The sequence below is a fragment of the Pygoscelis adeliae genome, unplaced genomic scaffold, assembly GCF_000699105.1.
Source record: "Pygoscelis adeliae isolate BGI_AS28 unplaced genomic scaffold, ASM69910v1 Scaffold22, whole genome shotgun sequence".
NCBI classification, from domain to species: Eukaryota; Metazoa; Chordata; class Aves; order Sphenisciformes; family Spheniscidae; genus Pygoscelis; species Pygoscelis adeliae.
This window is the reverse complement of record NW_008824350.1, coordinates 1,376,833-1,396,547: the sequence shown is the minus strand read 5'-3', so window position 1 is coordinate 1,396,547 and position 19,715 is coordinate 1,376,833. Positions and strand designations below refer to the sequence as shown.

The following is a 19,715-nucleotide window of genomic DNA, read 5'->3' as shown; positions in this document are numbered from 1 at the left end:
CTTTAGGTCTTCCATGCTGGCCTTCCATGCAGAGACAAGGCAATCCCCCAAAGAAACATCTTCAATAGCAGTCAGTCAACTCAGACAAATTTGAACTTTGCAGTGAATACCTCTCCAAAACAACAACAAAAAAATGCTACTAGGGGAAAGCTCTTTTTCAATTATATTGATATGAAATCAATACCAAAATAACAATACACACCACTGTTCATGAAGTGTTTTCTGTCTGAGCATCTTACGTATTTTTCCTGGGTAACACTGATCTTCATTGTGCCAGCTGGTGTTTCAGTATAATCTCGTATCATTTTTTCATGCCTTAATTATACCTTATGGGTGCTTCTGCAACAGGCTTTGACCGACTCCTTAAATGAACACAAAAAGTAGCTTTTAGAAGAAAGTACTTAAGTGTCTTAAGACAGGAATCTTACTCATTAAATGTTGAATAAAAATAGCTACAATGTTTAGGCCTCCAAGAGCCTTATGTAATGGCTTTAAAATAATAGTAAAGGCAAGATAAGTCAGGATCCATGCAACTTTTATTTTAATAATTAGACAAATACAGGAAAATTGCAATAATCTATCAAAAACGTATCTTATCAAGAACCGGAAAGGTGTTTAAAAAACATTCACATTCAATTCAGATTATGTACAAACCAGTGTTGGTAAAAAAGAAAACAGCAAATGCTTTGAGTGTAAAAGAATTCCATTCTAGTTCATGTTTCAGCGTTCCCAATGACCAAGTTACCACTGAGATGCAATCACAGTGCAGACATGTTCCACAGTCTATTAAACTGATTTCAACAGCATCATTGCCAAAAGTAATTTTTTTTTTAAAATAAAGCATTTTGAGAAGTTTCGTCATACAGTACCATCCACCCAAAATGTACTTCTGCATATTTAATTCTTGACTGCACTAATGGCAGAACAGTTGTCATCTACAGGCCCAGAGCACATAGAATATATATCATCTACATCTCTTTAGGTACAGATATATATCTATATATCCAAGAAGCACCAGTCTCCTATGCCTGAAATAGTCACGGTCTGCTTTGTACATTGAGGAGATTAGCCATCTTTAGTGGAGCACAGCCCTTGATTATTTGGCTCAAAGAAGGCATCATCTGCCCAGTCAGAACCATTCTGAATGTGTTGCAATATCATGTGCGTACCTTCAAGACTCACCTCGCACAGATGACGTTTGAATTTGAGTGCCACCATAATAGCCATACATAGATATGACAGCATCATATGCCTTTGCTGTAAGACAAGCTTCCAGGGATCTCTCTTTTTTGCACTGGATTAAATCCCCCAACAGAAAAAAAAAAAAGGAGAAATGAAAGTGGCTTGTTTTTAGGCAAATCTGTAACTCAGTATTTTGTTTTCTCATTTATTTATTTGAAGCTTAGCTAAAGGAGGAGACTAATCATTGATGTAAGCTGAAAGGGGAGAGAAAGCTATCATGATATCCAGTTTCAAAGTATGATTACTGAAACAGTCACACAACAGTTACCAGTCAGTCTGCTTGGGCACAAAAGAGATGAATCTAGCTACTAGGGTTACACAATAGTTCTTTCAGAGCTACAGCCTAATGTGCTGTCATTAACATACTAATTTAGTAATAACAAACTCTCTCAAAAATGCAGACTACATACCAGAAGTCTTTCAGTTATACCAAGCTAACCAAGCTCAAATGGTTCATGATCTCAAATTAGATTTGGTGCTTTAAGACAAAGGAGAGAAAAGTGACACAACCTTCATGCTTATGTAGTAACAACCCAAATGCAAACAAAAACTATTCTCAACTGAACCTTATGGACCCAAGTACTGAGAGGATCTTTAGTTGCAAGATCTCATTTGGAACATAAGATACCACGATCTGGCATAAGAGGGCAAATACAGAAAATGTCATCTGGTTTTTGAAGGTGTTTGTAAGACTTGGTAATAAGCAGTGTACTTTAACATATATTGGCTTGGGCTTGAAAAGCAATTTCCCTTCTGAATTTGAGATTCAAATACATAAATTTGAACAGTTTCTGTGAATATAAATTTTATAGTCTCCACTACTGTAACTCCACACTAGCTCAGAAATTAAAACTTCAGGATAGCAAAAGCAGCTCTGGGGAGTGGAAGACCGGCAATTTAGTGTTTGAAGATTCTGAGCTCTTCCTTGGGTTGTACATCTAACACCCATTCAAGTACGTGGAAAGGCTTTTGTGCATTTCTATAGATTCTAAAGCAACTCTTAATGGAGCTAGTGCTCCCATGGTGCATATTTAAGCCAAAAAACAAACAATAAAGATGACTGCTGCATTTAAGTAACAACTCTTAACTCAGAGTCGGCTCAGATATGCAAACAGATGCTAGTGATGCCAACTCTTAGCAAACCTGTTCTATACAATGAAACAATAGTTAGGATACCCAATAAAATACACAGGGGAATTTTCATCAATATAATGCTCAGGAAAGGGACAAGTTACAATAGTATAAAAACAACTCAAAGTCTTGTAAAAAAAACCAAAAAAACCCCCCAACCAACCTGTTTTAAGTCAGGCTTCATTGCAGCAAAATATGGAACAGTGATTTAAGCTAGAAAACACAAGCAAGTTTGACTTGAAAAGTCAGTGTAAGCAGTTTTGATATGGTTAGTTTATTAATGCTATCCATGACAAAACAGCACACAAATGAGATGAATAAAAGTACTTTAGAGGAGACAAGACAATGTATTTTATGAAAACGTAAATGCTAACACTACAGTTAGCAAGTCATACTGGAAGAGACAGACGTTTCCCAGGACAATCAAAGTAAGCCTTCCTTGGTTTTAAAGCAGATTTACACGATAGCCTTTCTTCCCTTATTTGGGCAATGGTTGGTGAGCATCTGTGATTTCTCAGTCCTTTGAATCTATAGGCACTGAAACAAAGCCCCAGAAAAAAGGTAAAAGGAGCTTGCATCAGGATTTTGACAGTTGTTCTACTTGGCAAGGACTCCAGTATCAAGATGCAAGTAAAACGGAATGCCCATCAATAGTATCCACTCCTTATGCTTCCCTCAGAAAAAAGTGACTTGTACAGAGTAAGAGCCTACGGCAAAAACAACTTCATCTCACACAAGTCTCATTTCCAAGCAATTATTCATAAATGAGTTCTTTCAAATGAAGAAGAAATCAGAGTTTAGCAGTTTTAAGGTTTGAGTCGATTCTTTTTCTTATAAGAAGTTCAAAATCTTGTGTCTTCTTTTCAGTGATTTTGAGTTGTCTTTCATTTCTCCAGTCTTCGATTCCTCACGGGAGAGGTAATTAAAGTGAAGAGGGCCACAAATTTTGTTCCTTGGTAACATTAAGTAATGTCTCACCTAACTTAAGTATCCTCACCAATAAAGATACTGCATGAAAAAAAAATCCCTGCCCAACCTGAGGTGTTAGATGGTTGAGTGACCAATACTTCAGGTCAACAGAACTGTAAACCACACTTTTGAAGAGGACTAATTTCTGTGATGCTTTAGAAGTGCTACTAATAGCACTTTGGCCTCTAGATCTGGCAAGCTAAACTCCATCTGGGATTGCTGCAAATGTCTACTTATTTCATAAGAATTTCAATTAGAAGGAACATATACCAACAATGCAGTCCGTGCTGTTAGTGACTATTCTCAAAGACAGGGTTTGAAATGGTGTTCTAGCAAAATGATTTGCAAGAGCACAAAAAGTCCTGAAATTGCTTTTTAATTAACTTTTTAGAATATAAGACCCAAATTAGGACCTTATGATCCACTAATACCAAATAATTCAGTCCAAGTCTAAGTAGCTACATAAACTGGAGCAGGTGTACAGAAGGTGCACTCCATGCTTGAGGATACAAAGTATTAAAACTGAGAAGAGGCTCTAGTTCCAGTGTGGAAAAAAAAAAAGCTTTTAAATTTACTAAACCAAGCACACTCAGGCACAGAGGCTATGAAGTGGTGGAGCACTCTTTGAGTGACAGTACTTTCTCCCTTTGTCAATTGCTACAAAGTCCTTTCTCCTTACACAAAGCAGAGTCAGGACTCCACTGTCAAAAAATCACTGCTGAAGAAGTCTGAATTGGGTTCTCTCTCTTCAAGCGGTTACAGGGACAAGTTCCATGTGATTTGTCAGCTTCCTCTGTTAACATCAAAGAAGTCCTGAGCACCCTTAATGCTGTGAAAATAATCAACCTGTGGTAAGAGATCACATTGCTGGTGGAAGCATTAGCAATTTTCACAAAGGTGGCCCTTACCAGAGATATGTATATCAGATTACCTCTGATATAATAGCACCCGGTTTAGACCGGCCATCAGGAAGAAGCCACCTTCACACAGGAAAATTCGTATGGTGCCCAGTGCAGCAGTTGTCTCAAGAAAAAAACCAAAACAAACCACCATCGGAGGAAGTTGTAATGATTCAGGCTTGGAATCTTGAGTATTAAACGTCAGTCTCACTTCAGAACTGAGGGAAAAACATTTTTCCTCCTCCCAGATTTGCTACAAATATCCATAGAATACCAGCATCAAGTGTGCTAGATATAAAACTGATGGAACGCTAGCTGGTCCATAAAGGGTTGCACCAAGTTATCTGTAGCAAAGTAAAAAACTAGCCCAAAGGTTATGGAGATTGGAAGAGCTGGTAAGGCCTTCTTAAAGATGGCAAGGAGCAGAAGTGTAAGGCACAGACCCTGAGGGGAAGAAAAAAACAAAACAAAACAAAACACATAGGGAGAAATTAGCTAACTCTGACAAGCAAAAGATTATATATATAAACGTTAAACCCACAGAAATACAAGATACAGTTCATGCCTTCCTAAACTACAGGCTTAAGCGACAGATGTACAGCCTATGAAGATCACAGCTAAAGCCCTCATCAGTTTTCAGTCTGGCCACCAAATAAATGAATTCCAAAGAAAAAAAATGTAGCAGTTATGACTTTGTCCCTGACGAACCACAGAAACTATCCCTGTTATAATATTACATTATACTCACAATTAATATGGCTACAAAACACGCTAAAGTTGTATTCCAGTCCCCGCTTGCTGTTGCAGAAGCTTTGCCAACAAGGACACTGTAGAAAATGAAGTCTCCTAAACCTAGCTTTACTCCTCCTGCAAAAGTGAATATATGGCAGTATTAAGTATCAGTCAGTCTACTAATATTACACATCAGAATTTGTCAGAGAATAATACAGGTTTACATTAAGTATCAACAAGACTTGCTAATAAGAACATTTTATTTTCAAAACTAGTACCACTCCTGAATCAAGTGATAAAGAAAAACTCTTGTGAAACAAGATGGCTTAAGAACATTACACCACTCAATTAATTCATCCTATAATTAGAATTTTTCTATATTCCTAGTCTCCTGTACATACAAATGCAATATATACAAACTCAGATATTTGTAATTATATTTGGGGGAGTGGGGTCCACTTTTGGTTGTCATGTCATATTCAATAGAATATTGAAGTACAATTCCTTTAAGCTGACTGAGGGAGGGGGAAAACAAGTAAGTCCCTTGCAGATGATGTTTTATTTGCCAGTTAGAAACCTATACCCAGCAAAATATTCCACTGCCCTCTCAATTTTCTACAGAATTCATACTAAGGTAGTTCTAAAAAGCATTTGTGTGTAATTACAAAGCATACCACAGAGGCAGAAAACCAACATATTGAGTCCAAGATGTGAGGTTTAGGAAAACTCATGAGTTAATGTCTTATTCTTTTAAATAGTAATTACCACCTTAGCAACGACTCTGGGGCACAATACTCAATTATTTCTGCAAACAAAATAACGAAGATTTCCTGAATGCCAGTTCACTTTCTGAGCTCTTAGTCCAAGATATTAAGTCAGAGAGGCCAACATCAGGTCACCAGCTGTTTTCATTTGGCCTATTGTTGACTTTGTCAACTGATTACAGTCCAGCCCAAAACTCACTTTAGACTTCTAACAGGAACTCAGAGCATCAAAATAGAGGTGTATGCCTGGTTGATCACTGGGGAAAAAAGGAGAAGAGAAAAGAAAAAAAAAAAGAGGGGAAAAAAAAAGGGAAAAAAAAGGAGAAAAGGGGAAAAAAAGGAGAAAAGGGGAAAAAAAGGAGAAAAGGGGAAAAAAAGGAGAAAAGGGGAAAAAAAGGAGAAAAGGGGAAAAAAAGGAGAAAAGGGGAAAAAAAGAAGAGAAGGCAACCCTACTCTCTTTCAGCAGGCCTCCAATATATGGTCTAGAACAGTGCATTCATGAGAAGTTCTTAAGCACTTAAAACACCCTTTAACTGCTGAAACAAAACTTGGATGCTTAGTTTCAGCATGACAGAACAATAAGCAAAGGCAACTGCTAAATAACTCTTTCCACACAAGCACACTCTCCAAATTTCTAATAAGCTGCTCCAAACTTCTAGTAAGCTAATGCTGGCTGACAAGTCTGACTAGATCACTGCACATCTGTCATTACTACTCACTGTAGGAATACAGGAAAGAGAAAATTATTAGTCTGGCCAGACAACAGTTTTAGTTAACCAGTTAACTAACTAAAATAGCCCAATTCCTAAAATTTTTGCATCTTAACGTTATTTTTCTAAGCTCTAGAAATTAAAATGGATTTGCAACACACTCTGAATTTGGAATTTTTGGAACAAAGTAAATTGTAAAATTGTTCTTAAAGTAGAAGTCTATTTTCAAACAGAGGAGCACCTGAGAATCAGAGGAAGCAGTTGCACCTGTTAAATATGGCAGCATCACACGGGGAGAGCAGTTTATTAGACAGGCAGACCCTAATTTATTTAGAGCTTTGTAAATCTAATAGCAGCTTAAACTCCAACTGGAAATCACAAGTCTGTTAAAACAGGTATCTGAGTATTGATGTCATACGCTCTCCAAAGATGCTGCACCTCAGCAAGATGCTGAAGAAAAATAAGCAAGCCCAAGGCATTCTGCATTCATTTCAGTCTCCAATTAGGTTTTAAACATTGCTTTCTACAGAGTAGATTACAGTAGTTTAATCTTGAGGCAAAAAACATTAATGACTTCATTTACAGGGCCTAAAATCTAAAAGAGGTGATACACTGTGTGAAAAAGAGAGAAGTTAATGCAACTGACTGTATAATGGTCTGAAAGCAGGTTGTGCTATTAAAGTTTTGAGTCTGTGTATCAAAATAAAGACCAGTTTGGCCAATATTACTCAATCCTGCAGTAAAACCAAAAGCTACCAAAAAGCAACTCCATCTATTTCTGTGAGGCATGTCAGTATTGATCATGAGCAAGAGCAGGTCTTCAGCTTACTATTAGCTCACAGCATACTATATCTGTGCAGTCAGGATGACTAAGAGTAAGACTAACTAGCTTCAGATTTACTAAGTCTTTCAGACACAGTACTCTATACTCACGTTCTTCGGGGTCTTCACTTGTTTGAGAGTTACTGGGTAGAGCCTGAACAGCAGCACGAGATTCAGGCGTTGATTCAATGGGTCCTATTCTATTGTCCCTTTGTTGCTGCCATTCCTGACTAAAGCCACCATCATCTGCTTCAGCATCTTCATTCTGAGTCTGGTTTGCCGGAGCTCAAAGGAAGAAAGGCATTTAAGATCTCCTTCAAAAACGTGCCTTCTAAAACATGACAATCTCTCCACGTGTAAGATCACAGAATAATGAGGAAAAAAGAGGTATTCCATAATATTCAGCAACATCTAACATTGGCACACACTATTACAAGACATTCTCACTTAGGATTTTAATACTTATTTAAACAATCAGGAGTCAATGTGCACTCTGCAGTCACAGCACCTGCATGTTGCACTCAAGTCCTAGTATTCAGGAGTACTTCGACATAACAGAGTGGAAGTTCTGCGGTGACTTAAAGATCACAGTTTAAGGAATAAAGTCTCATCTAATATTTCGTTAGCTTCTTTAGTTAACATTGACAGCTTAGTTTTCCAGTAAAATAGAAAACTTTACTGAAAGTTAATATACATACACCCCTTCAAGCACGTTAAGTTCAGAAACTCTGCTCTGCTTTAATAATACATGTGAACAAACCCCATGTTTTTAAACACTAGCTGCATAACCAAGAGGGCTAGACACATTTCTGTTTATATACAAACATAAATGAGTTAGCTTTGTACTCTATCATCCCAATTTGACAAGAATAGTTGTCTATTGAGAGTCATTTCACCACCAACATCCTAAATCCCAGAAAAATGAATGCAAGAACATTAACTGCACAATAAGTAAGCAATTTTTGAAGTCTTGACAGATTCATCAGTCCTGATAAGGCCGCCATGCTTTCACTCTTCTACAGCAACCAGGACACTTAAACTAAAAAACAAGTATCCATAAACATGTATTCCAATAAGATGACAACTATAAAGGCTTGTCAAAGAAAAACTCACCTTGTTTATCATAAGTGGAGTTTTTGGAAGCTTTCCGTTGGGCTTCTGGATCTTCCTCAGCCATGTTCACTAGCCATATCATTGTTGCTATTAAAAAAAACAAAACCAGCATAGCTAATCATATCTTCAGATGTATGCAATTGTTGGCATCAATCCCTTTTTTTTTTTGATACAACTATCTTTTGCAACAGGCAATTTTTACTCTCGTTAAAGCACAGTAATATCTGGAACACAGCCAGTACCAGCTACAACACACATGTACAGAATTTGGTGAATAAAAGTTTTATTCTTACTAGATGTTGAAAATAATGGCAACAGTTGTCGCCAGAGAAATTACTTCTATATATGAAGCCCACTCTGAAAAATCTGAATCAACAATTTCTTAACTTTTTTCCATTAATCAGTTCTTTTATCTGCAAGTAAAAAGGTCTATTAAGACGGGTACTGAGGTACCTCAATTCAGAGGCAGTATCTGCATCAAAGTTAATTGTTCTCTGCCCCCACCATCACAGAGAGTTCTCCAATCTGGAGGTAATGAAATGTTGTCACACTTAAATGGTGTATTTTAATTCAAGTTTGTGGTTTCTCAGCATTAACATCTCCCACAAAACAGAACAACAGGCAGCTATGAGTAGTATCAGTAAAACACAGCAAGAGTGACAGATAAAAAAAACCCTCCCCTTTCTCCACTGTAAACTTGTCCCTGAAGTAGCCAGTCAGTCCACAACAAACTTCCTGCTTCCAAATAGAGGCCTTTCTTGAGCACCAGTAGCATGATGATTTACAATTAACCTATTTCACTGTTTTTTCCATATTACAACTAGCGATGTGGAACTTCAGAAACAGTGGAGTTACATACTAATTGATACACAGGTCACAACAGCAATTTGCATTCAGTAGGTTATTTTTCGCAACTGCAGGGAGAAACAACATACCCAAAAAGACAAGCCCTGGAGAAAACAGTTCTGTAAACGAATCTTCTTCTGGCAATTTCTCCCTTTCCTTCCAGTAACACACAGGTTATTTAAGCACTGAAAGCTGATAAATATTTTCTGATAACAAGTACTCCCTTTAAATAGGCTTAATTCACAGCCTAATGACATACTACTTTGACCAAAACAAGGTGTATTACCATTTTTCCTGTTTGTATTTTGTAACAAAACATGCTGGTTTTTATCTTGAAAGATCTTAGCCAGAAGACGTTCCACCTTTTTGAGTCAATGGTGAAAGGAAAACTGAGGCCCAAGTGAACAGACCAAGAATTCCAGCTGACAAGCATCATGTTAAAACAGAAAAATGAGAAAATCACTTCAGCTGAGTGCATGATTGTAAATTTAAAGTATTTAACAAAATGTACTTACAGGAGTAAATAAGTGCTGGGAACAGAGTTTCATTTCTCTCTTGAGCTGTTTCAACTAGCATACGAAGAGGACCTTTAGGACACAGAACAGCAATCAAATCTGAAAGGAAGAGCAAACAGATCATACATCACTGCAGACATATTTACAAGAAGGTTTTTCTGTAACACTTGCAGAGACTGGTAGTAAGATAAGATACTACCCTGAACATAGACTTCTGAGAGAGCCATTGGCCACAAGTCAGTATCCTACAGGAATACTTTTTAATATTCTCAGTTATAGAACCTATTTTACATATTACTGTAATGTGTATACTAATTAAAAAAATGTGATGTTCCTCACTTAAGATATTATGCAACTGCAAATATATCTGTGTCTGTATGTTGACTTGCAAGTTGAAAGCAAATAATTCATGAAAGCTACTATTCAACTAACAACTTGGAAATACCCAAGCTTGTGTTCTATTATCAAAGCTTTTCTTAACCCAAGTTTAATGCTAAAACAAATTTTAAGACAACAGGTAAGTGAGGCTTACATAACTTCTATGAATTAGGCATGACTGCCAATTTATTCCCACTTAAAGAGGGAAAAAAGTGAATGCGCGTGTGAAGAGGAAAAAAAACAGGTTTATTAAGCATTGTGGAAAAATGCTGTGTTTGCATAAGTTTGAGAGGTGTTCAAAGCGTATTTAGCGTAAGAAAAGAACAGCTTTTTGTTGCTTCCCTCAATTCTTGTTCATGGGATAGTATATGAAACTGGGTGAACAAGTAAAAATTAACTGAAAAGCAATCATTTACGAAATAGGATGACTGTACAAGTTACTCATACAGATCAAAGCACAGCATTAAGAAAAACTGATCTATCAGATGCTCCATTTGCTTTCTCACCTGAATGTGGATGGTTTGTTAATGAAATTTGCAACTCCTCAACCAACCTCAGCTACTTTTCCCTTGTCTTGCCTATTTGGGCAGAAAGCTGTAACATTTACATATTAACCTTGCTACTACCTTTTGCAGTTGTCCACTCACTGTATGTCTTTAAATTCATTTGAAACAAAATCTGACACCAAAAGGAACAGCTTATTTGTCAGGAGCTGTAAGTTGCACAGAGCAGGCCTTCTGCACCTGAGCTAACTGCCCTAGCACCATTGCTGGTCCCACTCAAGTAAAGAATTCTTAGCGTGGGGTCACAGGCTTTGCAACTTACCTCCCCTTTACTCAAAACAACCACGTTATGGTCTTGGAATATGATCTGAAGAGTAATTTCATTTTGCAATCACTGAATGATGGCTGAATGCTTGGAATACTCAGATGTGTTCCAGTCATACGAAGGGTGGAAGTGGGGAGGGGGTATGGGAAGGTTTTCTTAATGTGCCTTATGACCCACGAGCATACACACGAGGGACATTTTTCCTCCCTCTGAAGGAAGAGGACACCTAAGGAGTACACTGACCTACCAGAGCTTATCAAATCTTATTAACCCCTGCACTTCTACAACTGGACAGATTCTCAGTCTTTATCACTATCAATGATGTTCAGAGTACACATTTATTTCACTTAATGCTTCCAAAAAAATTAAAGTTATGAGTACATCTTCATCAATACACTTAGCTGTAATGTTTTAATTATGTCTAACTAACTGGATTTTAGTCTTGCCTGGGAACTAAATCAGTGTTTGGGATATAGAGGGATCTTCTTACCAAAAGTGTCCAGTGCCCTCTAGAGCTTTATGAAAAAACTACATCTAGGTATCTCAGTCATCATTCTGAAAAAGCGTAATATGCGATAATTCAAATTAATTTTCTTTTTATTTTAAAAAAAATCAAGGAAACGGATCACACGACTATATTCTTCTAAATGTAAAATGACTTTGAGCAATGAGAACTGCCTTTAATCCTTCCTTGCTTCCTTCTCATTATATTATTAGGCATGGATCAGGGTGTTGTTTCTATGTTCACAAATTTGAGCAATTCGTAGGTTGGGCAGATCCATACCTGTATGGGACTGTACCCAAACAACAAGCTCCTAAATTCTGAACATACAACAGTTTCCAAGGACTTTTGGGGAAAATGAGAAGCCAAAAGCTCTCCATCTTCATAGAAGAGATCAAAACGGCAACATATGTCTCTTATCTCCTCCTCTCTTGAATTACTTCAATTCTCCTCCCCAAAGAATCCAGAAAACATGAAGGAAGATGGCATCACACAGTCACACAAAGCCTTTAGCTGCAGGACACCGATCCCGGTTTAGATCACGATCTTATTTCTGAAGTCTGTAATCACCTTATCCACTACTTTGGATGATACCCCGACACACACACACTTTTTCTTTTTTTAAGCTTTAGTCAGACAAACGAATATGTCAGGGAATAGAAGAAATTCCCACCATAATACCTGTTACTGTGTCTTGCCCCAGACCTTACCATACACTGAAATGACAGCCAGGATAAGCCACGCAGTCCATTCAGGAAGGTACTTAATGAACACCAAGGCCATCAGAGCGCTTATCATAATGAGATATGCCTGCTGGAGCCGAAGCGGACCCTTCCAATGAATACAAATCATTCCCACAACACCGAAGTTCCAGATCATGAGTGCCACCGTAATGTAGTCCATGGCAACATTATAAGTCTTAAAAACCTCACTAAAAACAAAAGAAAAAAAAATATGGAGGAGAATATGGACTGCATTTGCTTAAAACAATGGAAACAAGTTACAGATGCAAGCTTCAGAATATTTTTTTTTAAAATTTTCATATTCAATGTAGTAGCACAAATGTAAAATTCTATCTCCAATTAGTACTTAACTATTATTCACAAAGGGGATAATTTTACCAGTGTTTGCTTCATACCAACTCTTTCACTTTTCTGAAAATTTTTATTAATGTTCTATTTCCTCCTCAATCAAAGTAGAAATTGACAGGAAAGGACATTACTGCAAAAGCAGTCATTTTGATTGTGGTCATGATTTTTAAAAATCAGAAGAATAAGAACTTGCGAGGTTATAATGATTTTTAAAGGCACACAACAGATCTCTCTACTTACCTGCCACCTGTGAAACGGAAACACTTTGCTAACTTCAAAGTAAGATATACATGGTTATTCTGTTTTATTCTTTGCCACAAACACTACGGTAAAAAGCTTTCTTTTTGGATGAACCGTGTCACTCTGTCACACCAAATACCATAAACTAATTAAGACCCTCAGTAAGTAAAACCAAAATAGACAAACATGTCACCAACTGATTTCCGCTGACCCCAGGAAGAAACGGTTGTGACGGCTTTTTGCAGATTCTGCTGCTACCAACTCATCAGGCCACTAAGAACCTTATAATTTGCATGATACTTTCCTCTGGGAAATTTATCTTCCCTAGTTGTTAGCTGGCCTTTGAGATGTACAGGATGGCCCTTACTGCCATCATCTATAATTGGTCTACAAACTCCCTCCTCATTCACTGGACCTCTGCAAAAAGAAACCAGCACTGCTGTGAGGCAGCAGGGACAGGTGAAGGAAAGTGGAGTGTCAGGAAAGCCTTCAGTCCCTCTACTCACACATGCTCATGGAAGAGTGCCAGCTTCAACCCAAACCCAAGGGAAATGAGCCTGGCAACTTGCCTCCCCGCAGACCACACTGCACTTGTGCAGCACACCCTGCCTTGTATTTCAAAAGTTGTTATTAAGGTTAGAGGAAATACTGACCAAAAAAGGCACCACAGATCACTTTTAAAAATTAGTGACTGAAGGAACACCATTTCCTCCCCCTAGAGACCAAATTAAATAAGCTTCTTCAAAGAGAAGTGTATCTGTCATCAAGTGGTACAAAAATATACACAGTATAATAATTTCATGGCATAACTCTAGTTACAAACCCTGATCAGGTTGCTCATTTTAGAGAATACCGAGTATTATGTACAACTTTTCTTGATGTCTGGACAAAGGCATGCTTCCAAATTTGAAAAGAAAAATACTGAATCCCCAAAGAAGAGAGAATAGATTCTTTTCAGCTGATTGTTTTCTGCCACTCCCATGCAAACAGCCTTTGCATATACAGCCCACCACCAAAGCCATGATGTAAACAACTGCCCTTGAGTCATATGGCTATGAAAAATTAAGTTATCACAAGATATGCTAGCAGAATAAGCTACCCTGTGGAAGATAGCTTATTCTGGTGATGCATGTGATGGACAACTTCTGTACAATATCAGATGCACTATAAACCATAAATATCTCTCTCTTTTATCTGTACTCTATGAACCTATATAAAACAAAATTCTATTGCAATAGCTTACTCACTATCATTCTTAAGATTCAAGGGCTAGTTCTAAAATAAATACATACACAAAGTGATACATGAAAAATAGCATATTAATGCTTTGGTTCACTTACCCCAGGTAGATGAATGAGAAAAAGAAAAGCAGCAAAAGAGAAGAAATGATAAGCCAGCCATGGATCACCTGGAAAAAAAGATATCAATACAGATTTTTTTTAGATGTTACTTTAAAGTTAATATCTACTTAAAAATGCTTTTAAGGTTATTTTCCCTTTTGATTAGAGCAAGAAAATTATATTCAGATATCTCTCTCTCTTTGGTTGTTGCGAAATTCATATTTAGTCTATATTATTGTATTTCAATTTACACTTATGAATTCCAAGTGCTTTGTGGTCTTTCAATACAGGTTCTATACAATGAAAACTACTGGTTTTTAGGCCATTTTGATAACAGTGGCATTATAACATAGCAGAAGCATCCAGTATTAACACAGATGGAAAACATGATTCATTTTTGCGCAATTAAAAAGTCTGCTCTGATTCCAAGTCATTTTCAGAATACAGTTATAGAATTAAATGCTGGAACACAGAAAAACCTTCAGTGCTTATATGTTGGAATTCAGAATTAGCATGTCATCGATGAATGACTATATAAGGATTTTTCTATATTCTCTATCAATCATCTATATACATATCCCTAATTTTGATATGGGAGCAGATATACATGCCCAACAATTTAACAAAAAACAGTTCAGGATTGTACTCAGCAGGGACATGCATAGAGTTAAACCTGGAAATGAGAGACACTCAGACTTTGCACTGACAGAAGTGCACACCACTCTTGTATGTTACTGTGCAAAATTAAAAATTAAGATTGAAGAGCCCTGTAACTTTGGCAATCTCTGAACTGAGAGTGAAACATATATTTGTCAAATTCCCAGCACAGAATCTTATATATAAAACCAGACCCAACATTGCAAGTAGACAACCAGTCAGAAGCAATAATCTAGAAATTCAAGCTGCATAAGAAATCCTGCTTCGAACAGACATGCTCAGTGGAAAATTAACTGGTTAAATTAGCTATATATGTACACCAGATCGAAGTATTGAGAAACTGTTTAGAAATTGTGTTATCTATTTCTCTTCTTCTGAACAATGTGTAGTAGAATGCATCTTATGTTATAGTTTTTAAAATATTTTGCAAAAGTTAATTTAAAAGAAAAGCTCATATGCACACAGACTAAAGGAATCATGTTTACATGAGGCAACCAGGACTTCCCGGCAAATTAAGGGTCCAGCTATTACAGTTAGTAATTTAGTACATTTAGTCTAATACTAAATTTTTCATATGCATTTTTAAAATTCTCAGCAATTTTTGAAACATTCATTCTCCTCCTTCACACTGCCTGTCTTTCAAAACAGGTTCAAATTTAACCTTCAACCTAATAAAACCTGTCATTTAGCTCGCTAATCTAACAGATTGGCTTTCCATATTTGCTAGTGTATTCTCAAAAAGACTTAAGAATTTTCCACATGTAATAAGCATGGTGCCTGTAAAGATGCTGCAGGAAAACTGCCAAAGTATCTGTCTCAGTCCATCAAACTGTCACCACTCATAGCAAGTGAGGGGAAAAAGAAACTTACTAAAGCTGAAGACTGATACGTACCTGAAACAGAATCCAGCTGTCAAACAACTTGTAAAGCTACCTATATATCTAAGTAGTGACCTAACAAGAGTAATTTTGTTTCTCTGTAAAACTAGTTGAAACCATTTTAAGAAAACGGCAAAGCAAGCTGTCATTTCTTTTAATAACATGACTTCTATCTGTAGTTCTTCTATTTGTAGTATAAGCTCTTAAACTTTCTTACCACTTAAGAAAATAACGTGAATACTAGTATTTCATTCTAGTAAAGAGTAAAATGCTAACAATGTCAAACACCAAGGCCATAGTCCAGCAAATGTTTACACACACTTTGCGTAACTACTGTCAACAGTACTAAAGGAGGTAGCTTCAAAAGTTGACATAAGTTGGCATTTTACACAGATGTTTGTTTTAGTCTCAGTATGTATCTCATTTGCTATAGCATTTTCCAGATGACTGGCCTCTTTTCATACAAGTGATTTTTCCAAAGTATTTCTTGTAAGTTTTGGCCAGCGTTTTCCTAGCAGGATACCATGACAGGTTGGTTGCCTTCTAATTAAAGAATTTTCATTCTTCATTTGACAACAGCTTCAACACTAATTGATTGCTGGTACAGAGTCAGCTTTGCCTGCTGAATAAAACTTGAATAAAAAATAAGGATTGCAGAATGCAGAGAATTAAAATGAGCTACAGCAGCCAGATTTTGGTTAGGCAGACTAAAACAATGAAGAATGCAGAGAATAATAAAATATGTTAAAAAGAAAAGCTAGTCAAATACAACCACCTTCGAAGATGCTGTTTCTGGTTAGATTTAGGAGCTAGAATCAGGACCATGCTTAACTTATCATGTACAGAAGAAACATAGGAAACTAACAGCAGTAAAGCTGAAATAGTGTTTCTTCAAAGGAGTTTTCAGATAAAAATCTTGTGAAGATAAGCAAATTATCACTACCATCTGGAGGCTTAACATTCTTTCATTATAAGTTCCATTCCCCATAATCTAGACTACATTCTACATATAGAAATGCATGTAAGATAGAATTCAATGGACAGGTAAAATGTCCCAACATTTTACAGCATTCTGGTATAGCAGCACAGAAATACTCTGTTAGCAATTCTAAAAATAAGTTAATTATTTCTTTTAATTAGCATAAAACATAACTACAGGATATTTCATCTAATCATTCTAATTTTTTAGTACAACAACTATTTTTGTAAGGAGAACGTGCAGTGCTTTGCAAGGTCAAGAGGGAAGCCAGAAATGTGAAAAGCTTAGTAAAAACTAGTTGATGCACCTGAGGAGAACTGATTGGCTGCCAAGGAACCTAGCTGAAGTACCTCAGTTATCTGACTTCATTAGAATGAACAGAATTGACAGTTTAAAAAGAAGGCTTTGTCAGTTCAGATTTAACACCACACTGTTATAAAAAGAGAAGGTCCATACTTTAAAAAACACTATTACAAGCTGTATGCAGATTCAGGCAAAAATAATTTCCCCAGTCGCTCCACAGATACTTTGTAAAGGGGTTTCACCCACAGCCATGAAGACCAAAACCATTTTTCCCTCTTGAAAACAAAATAAAGCGGAGCAAAGCTTTGTGCCAGTGCATGGATCCCACTGCCTGTTTTACAACTATGAAACAGATTCATGGTTCTGGCTGCACACCAGGAAGTTTTATTAGGCCGCGCCTTGTCAAATGGGTCGTTAAGACCCAAAGACAACCAGGAATTTTCACACACAACTCCTCCCAGGCAGGTGACATTGCAATTATTTATGCTAAGCCTGGACTTGCCTAGATTACATCATTAGATGATTGAAGTCTTTCACAAAAGAGCCTCAGAATCTCTCTGTTTGCTATAAGGATACTGCCTGGTGTGTACAGTCCCATACACATCACTGTTGGGAGACTTCTATACTGGGGGCAGGGTAGGGAGAGCGGAGCCCTTGAAAAGCCCCTGAAATCCTGAATAGATTTCAAATTGTAGGACCAATCTGTACTTTGCAGTTCTTGAACACAGGAAGATTTCAGTACATGGTACTTTTCAAAGGAATAGGAAGCAATGCCACCCTAATTCTGACAAAACAGCCAGCAGTGTTAGCACTGGGCCTTTGCCACTCCATTCTATCAAAGGAACAGAAGCCACAAAATTGAAACAGTGAATTGAATCACCAATTCTGCTACTTTTGCTCACTCATCCTTGATAACCCTTCATTTTGTTCCGCTCTCAATAATCTGTACTAATGAAACTAGCACAATTACTCAAGTCAATTATATTTATACTCACCTTGTAGCACCTGTATTTGTAAAGCACAACCAGGAGTATGGTCATAACAATGATAACGCTGATCATGATAGCCGCGTTGAGAATTGAATTCAGGGCTCTCTGTCCTACTGTCTCTGTCTCTTCTGTGAAAGGAGTGTAGATGCTACAACAACAAGGAGTCAACTGAAATGCCACTGAATGCACAGATGTTTCTGGTATGTGAGGCCAACATCAAATGAAATTGCAGTAATCTTTCAATTCAGAGCTGTAAAAGCAACAGCTATTTTCTACTTAAGCAAAATTTGAAAGGCAGCATAGCATCATATTAGGCAAACTTTAATTAAAAAAAAAATTTCTTAGAAGACTTGCCTTTCCTACATTCTTAGATTACTATTTTCTACTTCGTAAAACAAACAAAAAACCAGAACTCCACGTTGTTTGATACAATTGCTCACATGCTATGAATCATTAGACTATTACTGCAGCTAGACCTTTATGAGCACACCATCTAGTGGATTTACAATGAAAGGTTCCCCAGTGATTTCAACAAAATAATGTATGGGCTCAACTCTCTTTTTCTTAAAGAAATAGAACAACCTGAGGAAAAAACCACTTCATTATGGGGAAGAGGGGGGAGGGTGGTGGAGAAAACACTTACCATAAATAAAATCTCAAGAAAAATAATTCTTTGATCAACAACTTTGATAGTGAAAAAGAACTTTGTGTTTTATTGAAACATTTTATGACATGCTTATATTATACAAATATTTCAAAGCCAAACACATTTTGAATCATTTTGTCTAAACGTTTTCACAGTGGAACATTTAGACTGATTTGCTGCAGGTTCTGACAGGCTCAGTGTTCTTCATTTGTCTCCTTTCTCTCAAATCAGCTTTCACTGAAATCGCTTTTTTTTTTGCAACATTAATATTTTGCCAAAAAAAAAAAAAATTCTATACAGGAAACCTGCCAAGGAAGTTTCTGTAACTGCAACAGAAGTGAACCTCATAAAGCTATCTGCCTTTTGCGTTTGAATTTCTTTATCAAACAGCATAGGCAAACCAGAACTTGGCATACATGTTACTTCATTTAAATGAGGTTTTAAAATCTTTGTATTCTAGCAGAGTACAACTGAAATGGCTTTGGCTCAGGATTGAGTTTATTTTATAAATACCACAGGGCATGACGAAATATTAAAATGACGACTAGGATTTGAATCAACCAGTAACAACCAAGATATTACCCCAACTGGTCACCACACAGACAAAAAACGTCAATAGTACTATGAATATAGAGTCTGGTTTCTGGAAGGAATAAAACAAAACTGCCTTTGGGCTGGTGGAGGGGAAAAAGGAGGCAAGAGGGAGTTTACTGCTTTAATTAGACTCCTGAAGAAATGGAGATTAAAGAAAATTATCTAAGTAAGTCCATTGAAAAGATAGGGGAAAAAAATTCATACATACAGCTGTCCATCCTTGCGTGTATAAAAGCTGACAGACTTGATGGTTGCAACAACGACCACCATGCAAAGTGTGACAGGTACAAACAACATAATCACGTGTTTTGCCCCATATTTCAGTGTCAGCTCCTCATCTTCTTCTTCATCTTGCTCCACCACTTGCTGGGTGTTGTTTTGTGGCTGCCCATTGGTCTCCGACTCGGGATTGTCATTTCTTCTGCGCTCACTATTATCATGACGACGTCTTTCACTGTGGTCATTCTGCAATATGTTAAAAAAAAAGTTTCCTCAGGCAGCTATCAACAACCATATTTTTGTACATTAAGCAAAGATGATCTTGAGG

The 19,715-nt window shown here is 37.0% G+C and overlaps 1 protein-coding gene across 1 annotated transcript in view; it reads right to left on the bottom strand.

Annotated features, from left to right (window-relative positions):
- Positions 1–518: 518 nt before the first annotated feature.
- PSEN1 (presenilin 1) overlaps positions 519–19,715 on the bottom strand; it is a 24,608-nt gene continuing 5,411 nt past the window's right edge. Inside the window, exons 3-10 of the mRNA XM_009319187.1 lie at positions 17,935–18,076; positions 14,123–14,190; positions 12,162–12,382; positions 9,744–9,842; positions 8,383–8,469; positions 7,381–7,554; positions 4,990–5,108; positions 519–4,685 (exon numbers count right to left, since the gene is read on the bottom strand). Of these exons, the coding sequence (XP_009317462.1) occupies positions 4,530–4,685; positions 4,990–5,108; positions 7,381–7,554; positions 8,383–8,469; positions 9,744–9,842; positions 12,162–12,382; positions 14,123–14,190; positions 17,935–18,076 (1,066 nt within the window). The 3' untranslated portion in view covers positions 519–4,529. The remainder of the gene's footprint in view (positions 4,686–4,989; positions 5,109–7,380; positions 7,555–8,382; positions 8,470–9,743; positions 9,843–12,161; positions 12,383–14,122; positions 14,191–17,934; positions 18,077–19,715) is intronic.